The sequence below is a fragment of the Sturnira hondurensis genome, unplaced genomic scaffold (assembly GCF_014824575.4).
Source record: "Sturnira hondurensis isolate 20B ecotype Veracruz unplaced genomic scaffold, ASM1482457v3 Scaffold0008380, whole genome shotgun sequence".
NCBI lineage: Eukaryota > Metazoa > Chordata > Mammalia > Chiroptera > Phyllostomidae > Sturnira > Sturnira hondurensis.
The window spans coordinates 3642315-3652615 of record NW_028081011.1 but is presented as its reverse complement, the minus strand read 5'-3'; the positions used below and the strand labels follow the sequence as shown (position 1 = coordinate 3652615).

The 10301-nt window shown below is 51.9% G+C and overlaps 1 protein-coding gene across 1 annotated transcript; it reads left to right on the top strand.

Moving 5' to 3' along the window:
• Window positions 1-1049: 1049 nt before the first annotated feature.
• On the top strand, window positions 1050-4289 carry EPO (erythropoietin). The gene is made up of 5 exons (XM_037054883.1): window positions 1050-1344; window positions 1875-2017; window positions 2267-2353; window positions 2622-2801; window positions 2975-4289. The coding sequence occupies exons 1-5, from the start codon at window positions 1332-1334 to the stop codon at window positions 3131-3133; spliced, it is 582 nt and encodes a 193-aa protein (XP_036910778.1). The 5' UTR covers window positions 1050-1331; the 3' UTR covers window positions 3134-4289.
• Window positions 4290-10301: the final 6012 nt, after the last annotated feature.

Sequence of the window (10301 nt, the reverse complement as noted above, 5' to 3'; positions counted from 1 at the left end):
CTCTCATCTCCACGGTAAGCTACTGACTCCATCCAGGAGACAGGAGCTAGGTCTCAAAATATCTTTTTGTCTGGCTAAGTGTGTAGTCAAGTATCTCGCCCAGAGAAGACACTGAACACATGAATAAAATATCTCTAATCTCACGGGACTGGGTAGGGAGTGAAGGAGTGTATACAGCTACCTGCATTTTTGAGACTTTGCCGATGTCTTATGAAACCTGCCTGAGGGGGGAACTGATGCTCTCATCATACCCATTTGACAGGTTGAGGACACTTAGGCTCAGGGGCTGAGGCTATTTTCCAACGTTCGAAAGCCTGCCAGCCTTGGTCTCCTGCTTTAGGGGGCTTGCTCCTCTGCCTCAGGGCTTCCTAGAAGCCACAAAGGCTTAGCTGCAAATTCTAATTACCTTCACTCTGGGAGTTAGCTCCATTTCAGAGTTCCTAAGAATTCTTCCATGCAGGCTGACCCGTATCATAAAGAAACAGATGTCAAGGTGCACGTATGTCCTGAACAGTGTATCACGTGCTCCGTGCCCTGAAAGTTCAATTTCTGGGTTTTCAGGGTCCTAGAAAGTGAGGATTGTGGGGGGAGAAGACCCCCACACTTCTTTGATGTGGACTCCCATCAAATTCCTCAACGTGAACAGCACTGGTTTTAGGACAGACAAGTACAGGGACTGTGAAAAGGAAGGCAACTAACTTGCCCCTGACAGTACCTTCCCGGCTTCCAAATCCAGCGCCCTCGCAGGAACCTAGGTACTTCCAGCTCTGAGCGCCCCACACCCCCACCCCGCTAGCCCCAGATGCCCCTCGAGGAGGCGTCGGTCCCGAGCCTTCCCCAGAGAGGCTCTCCTCCACCAGGCGCTGGCGCTCTGCCCACCCCGCTGGTGCGCGCCCCGCCGCACCTCCCGGGGCAGGCGGGCAGAGCGGTGTCCCTGCACCCCGGCCTGCCGCCGCTCCCGCCCCGCGATCCTGCGACCCAGGCGTCCTGCCCCCTGCTCTGACCTCCTGGCCCCCACTTCGGGCGACCCCTCACGCACACAGCCTCCCCACCCCCACACACGCACGCACACATGCTGATAACAGCCCCGACCCCCGGCCGCAGCCGCAGTCCCCGGGCCAACACCGGCCAGCTGCCTCGCCCTGCGTCCTCCCGGACGCTGGTCCTGCGCTTGCTCGGCCCGACCCTCGGCTCGGCAGCCCCTGGACGGTGGCCCCCTCCTCCGGCCTGTGGACTGGACCTGCCCCACCAAGCTTGTGAGGATGAGGGCTCGGGGCGCGGGCGCCGGGCGAGCCCCCGGTCACTGAGCGGCCCGGCGGGACACGGAGGAGATGGGGGTGCGCGGTGAGTACTAGCCCGTGGGGGAGCTCCCGACCCGGCCCCTGTTTGAGAAGGGATTTACCGCTAGGACTGTTGGCCCGGAGGTGACTGAGTTCAAGGACCAGCGACTTGCCGAGGGACCCCGGAAGGGCAAGGGGGTGGGGCTGCCTCCACGTGCTTTGGGAGTCCCCGGGAAAGGCAGTGTGTGACCTGGAGACGGGGACGAGGTTTGGGGGTTCGGTGGAAAGAAGGGCTGCTGTGCGGCTTGGGAGGAAGCTGATACCTGGGTTCTGGAGCAACCACCGGGGGCTGTGAGAGGCGAAGCCTCTGTTACTGCCGGATTGAAGTTTGGCCCCGACAAGTGGAGCCGGTAGCTGGGGGGTGGGGTGTGCGCTCGACAGCAGGATTGAATGAAGTCAAAGGAGGCAGAACCTGAGCGCTGGGAAGGTTGGGGCTGGGAGGACTGGCCCAGGCGGGATGTGTGAGTCTGCCCTTCCGGACCAACCCTTCTCCTCCCGTTCCCGCCTCACACCAGGTCTGGCTCTGTTTTCTAGAATGTCCTGCCCTGCTGCTCCTGCTGTCCTTGCTGCTGCTTCCTTTGGGCCTCCCAGTCTCGGGCGCCCCCGCACGCCTCGTCTGTGACAGCCGAGTCCTAGAGAGGTACATCCTGGAGGCCCGGGAGGCCGAAAATGTGACGGTGAGGCCCCTCCCCAGGACATCCACAGAATTCACTCTCAGGGACTCGGGGCTTTCCTCCAAGATCCAGGAACCTGGCAACTGCTTCAGGGCTGGAGGTGGGAAGCCAGAGCCCCCAGTAAAAATGATAAAACTGGTAACCCCTAATGCACATCTGGGAGTTTGGTAAGGGGCAGAGCTGGAGGGCCTATGGCCTGTGGGCTAGCCTGGGAGCCCTTGGGGACCTGACTCCCTGGGGTTGTGTTTTCAGATGGCCTGTGCTGAAGGCTGCAACTTCAGTGAGAATGTCACGGTCCCAGACACCAAAGTTAACTTCTACGCCTGGAAGAGGATGGAAGTGAGTTTATTTTTTCCTTGTTTTTGGGGAGTCTCATTTTGAGAACCTGACAGGGTGGGAGGGAAAATGACAGAGATAGGGAAAAAATGGAGCAACAAAGATGAGGACTGAATGGAATTTGTTCATTCATTTGTTTGTTCATTCATTCATTCCACAAGCCTTATTGCATGCCTTCTGTTGTTTGCTCAGCTTTGTGCTCGGGGCTGCTGAGAGGGGTGAGGAAGGGGCTGGCTTGGGCCAGCTGACTCCGAGTCTCTGCTCCCTTTAGGTTGAGCAGCAGGCCCTGGAAGTCTGGCAGGGCCTGGCCCTGCTCTCAGAAGCCATCCTTCGGGGTCAGGCCCTGCTGGCCAACTCCTCCCAGCCATCTGAGACCCTGCAGCTGCATGTGGACAAAGCCATCAGCAGCCTGCGCAGCCTCACCTCCCTGGTTCGAGCGCTGGGAGCCCAGGTGAGTAGGAACAGATCTTCCCTCACATTCTGTGTGCTCTTTCTGTAAAATGGGAGACAGGCCCTGCCAAGGAATACTCTGACTTTCCTCATACCCCCTCTAATTCTGTCTTGAATCCCTTCTCCCTCCAGAGTCCCTGGCACTGCAATCATCTTCTGTTTTCTCCTTCACAGAAGGAAGCCATCTCCCCTCCAGACACAACAGCCTCCACTGCTCCACTCCGAACATTCGCCGTTGACACTTTGTGCAAACTTTTCCGAATCTACTCCAATTTTCTGCGCGGAAAGCTGAAGCTGTACACAGGGGAGGCCTGCAGGAGAAGGGACAGGTGACCAGATGCTCCCAGCCCGGGCACATCCACCACCTTGCTCACAGCTGCTGCCCATGCCACGCCTTCCACACCACCACTCCCAACTCCCATAAAGGGGCCATCAGCTCAGCACCAGCCTGTCCCATGGACACTCCAGGGCCAGTGGTGACATCTTAGGGGCCAGAGGAACTACCCAGAGCTCAGCTCAGATCTAAGGATGTCACAGGGCCAGTCTGAGGCCCTGAAGCAGGGAGAATTCAGAGATCAGCTTAAACTGAGGACGGTACCATGTTGGAGAGACACCGAACTCATCTCGGTGCCCTGCAGAGCTGTGATGTCAGGACAAGCTGGAAGGCAGATTCCTCTTCCCACACCTACCCAGCAGGGACAGGATGGACTGGAGGATTTAGGTGGCAAGCCATGAATTTTCTAGGCCTCAGGAGGACTCCATGACAGCAAGAGCCCTCTGGACAATGAAGGTGATGGGAGCTGTGAAGATGGGATGGGGGCTGGCCCCTGGCTCTCATGGAGTCCAAGTTTTGTATACTTTTTAGTCTCACTGGCAAGAACTAGAACCATAACATGGCTCTTGGTTTTTATGTTTTCCTACGAGCTCCCCATTTTCCTGGCTCTGCCCCCATCATGGCAGCAGGCAGCAGGCCACAGGCCTGGGAAACCAGAGGTGGAGGGGGTCGGACCCTACGTGCTGCCTTGCACAGCCTGTCTGACCTCTTGACCCACTGGGCGTGAGGCCACAAGCTCTGCCCACACTGGTCGATAATGTGGCTCCATTCAAGGCTACTCCTCAGTAGACAGCTACCGACACTATCCTGCCTCTTCTCTGTGGCCCCTTTGGCTAATGCCACATTCCCAGCATCTGTCTCTGCCACCTCAGTGCACCAAGCCTCTTTAAATCAAGCTTGCCTCTTTCCTTGCCTGGGGATGGTCACCATAAATGTTCCGCCCTGACACTGCAGAGGGGCAGCAGACAGCAGAGCAGAAGGAGCCGCTTTCCCAGATGGCCAACTCACAGAGCACTCACTTTGTGCCCAGTGCTTCTCTAGGTTGCTCACTTCTGTGGCCTCGTGTTACTCCTCACACAGCCCTTTGAGAAAGTTATCGCTGTTGCTCCTTGTATAGATTAAGAAGTAAAAAAAACTTGCCCAAGGCCAAGGCAACAGGAATCCTGTCAGCACTCACCCCTTCCCTCTTTTGCTTATTTTCCTGCCACACTACTCCTACCTGCTCCCCAATCCCCTGGGATGGGGACACAGAGCAAACTAGCTCAACCTTCATTCCCAATTCCTACTTCTTATCTGATCCTTTACTCTGACAACCAGCTTTAAATTTGTTCCCAGAAGTGGTTCCGGGGCAAAGCAGTGCCCAAGAGAGACCTGTGCAGACAGCAAAAAATGTCACAAAACTATCTGGACTCCAGTCCTGGCCATCATCTACACAGGGGGATCAGTCTTTCTGCTTATATCGCAAAACTTAGGGAAGTCAGCCTGTGCCTCTGCAAATGTGCAGAAGGGAGACAATGTTTTGCAGTTTGCAGCAGGAAAAATTATGGGCAGGTTGGGGGGTTGGAGAGTATTTGCCAACTATATGTGGGGGGAAGGGTCAAGCTGTGGTGGGAGGAGGAAACCAAGGGGTGGACCCTAGGCAAAGTTTTACTCTGGCCACCAGGCTCCTGGCTTAGACTGCCCTCTTCAGGCCCTATTAGGAAATGCTAGGGAAATCTACAAGCCACAGAACCCTTAAAGTTTGGACATCACACATTTCAATAAAAGTTTGTATTGTGGTTTCTCCATGTGGCATCTGTTTTTTGCCCCACTGCTGTGACTCAGTAAGGGAAGAATCTCTATTTCTTGCTGGTGGAAGGAAGCTAAGAGATCTGTTCTGGAGCCCAAGGAATCCAGATAATAAATGACAGCTAGGACCTGATCTCGAGACTTAGGACTCATAACTTCAAAACCTTATCCACCTCTTTTTCAGCCCGATTTGCTGCTTGCACATCCCCCTGGCTCTTTCATCCCCAGAATTCAGGGCCACCAATCTTCTACTTCTCTTCAGACTTACTACTGCTTTCAATTAAACAAAAAGTAATTAATGGTACCTGAATTATGTGACCTGGGCCAGGTGTAGTGGGCAAATATGTTAAGAACACTAAAACATTATTCATTTATTCCACATTTATGAAGTGCCAACGGTGAGCTACCCTTTGCACCAACTGCTAGTGAAATAACAGCCTGTGCTACCCACAGCCCAGCAGCCAAAAGACAGGAGCTCATCATTTTAGCCATAGTCAGCTCGGCACATGACTTGAGTGCTGAGATGGGGGGTAACCAGAGGCCCAGCATGTGAAGAACTTGGTGAGGACCCAAGTCCCTGTGCAGAGACAGATATGCAAGGAGGGCCCTTACTTCGAGAGCGGGCCAGGAGTGTGAACTTCATTCTGTACTACCGTTGTTATGATTAGCAATACATTAAGCTCTGTGTTGGGGTTCCCACCACGACTCCATGAAGTAGGAGGACAATGGGTACCACCTCCATTTGTCAGGTGGGAAACTAAAACTAAGTTCTGCCAAGTAAGTGATGGAACCGGCTCTTCGGGCTTCCTGGCAGGGCAGGAGCCAGCGCAGCCCAGGTCTGAATCCGCAGGTTACATAACTGTTTAATGGAGATGACTTCTGTTTGTAGAGGGCTTTTCGATTTAGAGGGTGCTTTCCTGAGCATCTCTCATTTGCTCTCCTAACCCCATGAGGAAGGCAGAGACAGTAGAGGATCCTTACATTGCAGAAGAGGAAACCAAGGTCCAGAGAGTTTATGGGCCTTGCCCAGGTCATAAGATACAGAGGAAGGGCCAGGATCAGAAACCAGGTTCTCTGATTCCAGGCCCCTCTTATACCTAAAGCACACATCACTGGGGCAGAGGAGACAGTTAGAGGGAGTGGATGGGAGAGAGAAGACAGCATTAGGCAGCTACATCTTTCACTACCACTCCTGCCCACTCCATTCTCTGCCTCGGGCTCCTGCTTCCTCCCTGGATAGGTGGAAAATGCCCGCCACTGTCCCCATCGCCAGTCTCCCAGCACCAGAGGCCAACTCAGCTGCCAGCTACAGCCCCAGCTCCCACCTTGACAGCAGCCTTTTGGCCTTGGGTACTACTGGCCTGACTCCTCTCCCTGGGCCTGAGCATCAGGCTGACCAGATGCACCTGCCTGACCACAGCTCACAGGCTGCCTAGGATTTTTCTGCAACTGCTCAGTCCACAGGTTTCACCAGAGCAGGGGATATCACTGGAGTTGAATAGCTAAATGGCGTCTCTTAGACATTGAACTCTAGGCTGTTACCTACTGTATATTATTTCCAGCTGGTCAAAGGTAATGCCTCTAGAATTCCATCATAAAACTGTGACATTGTGAAAGATTATTAGCAACAGGAAAACAGATAGCAGTATGTTTTCCCAACTTATGTGAGTCATGCCCAAATGTCTATAAACTCCCTTTGGGATTAAAAAATTAATTATTAAAAATTATTTGACATATAATTTTTCATTTTAAAATCCTTGGCTGTGCTAATCTCTCCTCCCCATCTTGCAGAGGAGGGCAGCGAGGCCCAGAGAGGGTGACCGAAGTGTGCAAGGGCACACAGTGATGCCAGGACTGACTCCAGTTCTCTGAAGTAATTCCCAAGGGTTTTCTACATCCCAGGGTCTCTCTCACCTATTCCTACAGCTGCCAGTCTTGTCAGGTGACAAACCCGCCAAAGTCTCACCTGGTCCTGACTCCCCAAAACGCAATGCCCAATGGTTCCCTCCCGGCATCTTCCACCTCTTCCTGTCCTGCCTGAGCACCCAACCCCCACTTCCAGGCAGGCTGGAAGCTGTGATTGTCTAGCTCTGTGGTGCCAAAGGGAGGTCAGCAAAAGCAGCTTTCTGAGGCCTTATTGCCCAACCAGGAGGGGCTGTGGATCAATTGGCTTCTGCGGCTCTTCCCTAGGTTAACCATTTCCTGGCTTTGTCCCTCTATTGACTGATCTGCTAGCTTGGTCTGGAGGACAGGACGGGTAGAGCAGGGTCTGAGAGGGGACATCCTTTATATCCCCAGGTTTGATGTAGAGGGCAAAGGATCGCTCTCTCACTGGGTCTAATTCCTATGTGGGCCCTGTTGATGCTTATTTGGGCACAGGAGTCACTGAGACAGTAAAAGGGGCTTATAGACTTCCATCTTAGACTCCTGGTTCTCAACTTTACCGGCCCCTCCCTGACAGCCTATAAGAATGGCCTGCTTAGGCATCACCATCACTTGCCTGAAGCCCTGGGCACAGATTTGGTAGTAGGGGGTGGGGGTTTGCCCAGGTAAAGGGAATGACACTGAGTTTCTAAAAGTAGGAGTGTAGTGGGATGTAGGAAAGTTGGACTCACCATAGCTCAGCTCGCTGGGGGCCAGCCCTCCAGGCTACCTGTAGCTCTGCGCGTGCAATGAGAGTCAACAGGGATTTTAAAAGCTGCAAACCACCTTTTCAGCTTCGGTCTTATGTGAATGGCCATTTATGAAACCTATAAAAGCATAGCTGCTCTGGCTGGGGTCGACTCCCCTATTTGGTTGCCCCCAACAACTCCCAAGGGTCTCCTCACGGGACCGTGGGACTGGGCAGGACACGGTGTGGGGACGGTCAGTGCGATGCTCTCATGCTGGGCAATTGACTTCCTCTCTCCCGAGCTCAGTTTCCACACATGGAAAATGAGGACACGGTCTTTGTTATGAACAGGACATGAAGTTCAGTTGGGTTAGCCTGCAAGAGTTGCTGTATCCAGCTCCATCTACATCAACACCCATCTGCACTGTATGTCTCACCCTCCGCAACCTCCTCTCCTGTCTCCCAGGCTCTGGCCAGCCACTCTTTCGGATTCCTCTGCACCGCCCCCCACCACACCCCAGCAGCCTTTTGAAAATGCAAGTGACCTGATAGTCATTCCCATTGCTTAAAAACTTTTGGTGGTTCCTCAAAGCTATGGTATTCAAGATCTCCTACACAGGGTTTCTGCCTTCTCCTAGTCTTACACACACACACACACACACACACACTCACAAACACACATACACACACCCAACCACTCTCCAAAAGTGTCATACTCTCTCCAATCTTAGAACATTTCCTCTTCTTGGAAAGTGCCTTTTCAACTTCTTTGCCTAATTACCTTTTTTTTTTTTTTTTGTCATTTAGAAAGCCCCTCAGGCGTCACCTTCTGCAGGAACCTTCCCTAACTAGCAGCAACTTGGGTCAAAGGCTCCTTGAAGCACTGATCTATCTGCCAGCCAGAGGAATGCACTGTTGTAAAGTGTGGCAAAAGGTGGAAAGAGGTGGGCTGAGGAGAGGGCTGGCATCACCAAGCAGGAAGGTGGGGATGAGCTGGGTGTGGGCAGGACGGGCGTGCTAGGCTGAGAGGGACACTACTGTGGCCTTCCTGTGACCGAAGACTTCCTCTACCTCACAGATGAAACAGAAGCTAATAGATATGCATCTGCAGGATCCCTTCCCCCGATCGTTTCATAGACCTGGTTGTCCCTCCTGCTGCCTGTGTTCCAGACTTTTCCTAACCACCTTCTCAGAAGCCCTTTTTCATCTCTCTCACTGTTGCACCCTTTCCATGTATATTTACATAGGCTCAAATTTCTCTTATCTTGAGAGCACCCTACTTTGCCCCAATTTTTGCACTTACTCTCCAACTCTTCTTTAGATGGCCAAGCAGCTTTTTTTAAAAAAGATTTTTACTTATTTACTTTTTAGAGAGGGGGAAGGGAGAGAGAAAGAGAGGGAGAGAAACATCAGTGTGGGGTTGCCTCTCGTGTGCTCTCTACTGGGGACCTAGCCTGCAACCCAGGCATGTTCCCTAACTGGGAATTGAACTAGCGACCCTTTGGTTTGTAGGCCGGTGCTGAATCCACTGAGCCACACCAGCCAGGGCTAGATGGCCAAACAGCTTTAAAATATTGTCCCTGCCGCCTTCTTGGATCCTGTTCTTCAACTTTCATTCCCCCTCCCATCCTTTAGCCCGCTTCCTTCCAGCCAGACCCCTCAAATGACTCTCACTAAGGTGCCTAATAGCAAAGCAGATCCACGCACAGGAACACCTGGTTGTGTAAATGTTCAGAAGACATGAAAACTTCGCTTACCCCTCCCTAGGGGTCACCCTGTAAACAGCTTGCTGTGTGTTCTGCTAGTTCCATCCCTGTACCTCAACCTGAATATGTACATAAACACATACCTTTGTTCTGGAATGTTTCATAAATGGGGTCACATATAACATTTTTTCTGTCTCACCTCTTTTGTGCAATATATCTCTGGGTGGTCTTTCTACATTGGACTCTATGGATCTACCGCCATTCTTTTCTTTTTTTTTTTAAGTCAGTAATAAACTCTAATAGTATCATATTATCAAGTAGTACCTTTTAAAAATTACTCCTTAAAATTGTGTTGAAATACACATAATATTTATTATCTTAACCATTTTCAGTGGCATTAAATACATTTACATTCTCTTTTTTTAATTTAAGATTTTATTTATTTTTTAGAGAGAGGGGAAGGGGGGAGAAACAGAGGGAGAGAAATATCTGTCAGTTGTTCCCCCCCCCACACCGGGGACCTGGCCCACGACCCAGGCATGTGTCCTGACTGAGAATCAAACCAGTGCCCTTTTGGTTTGCAGGACGATGCCCAGCCCACCAAGCCTCACCAGTCAAAGCAAATACATTCACATTCTTTGTGTAACCCATCGCCATAATCTAGTTCTAGAACTTTCATCTTGTAAAACGGAAACTTTTCACCCATTACACACTAACCCCCCAACACCCACTCCCCCTAACCCTGGCAACCTCCTTTCTAGTCCCAGTCGCTATGAATTTGCTGAGGCTGGGTGTCTTACACAAGAGGGGTCCTGCTGCGTTGGTCTTTCAGTAACAGCTGTATTTCAATTAGCATGATGTCCTCAAATATTGTAGCATGTGTCAGAACTTTCCTCCCTTTTAAGGCTGAAAATATTCCACCGTCTGTATAGACTACATTTTGTTTATCCATTCATCTATCAGTTGCTTGGGTTGCTTCCACCTTTTGGCTGTTGTGAATAAAGCTGCTATTTGGCTGTACAAATATCTGCTCAAGTCCCTGCTTTCACTGCTTTTCAATTC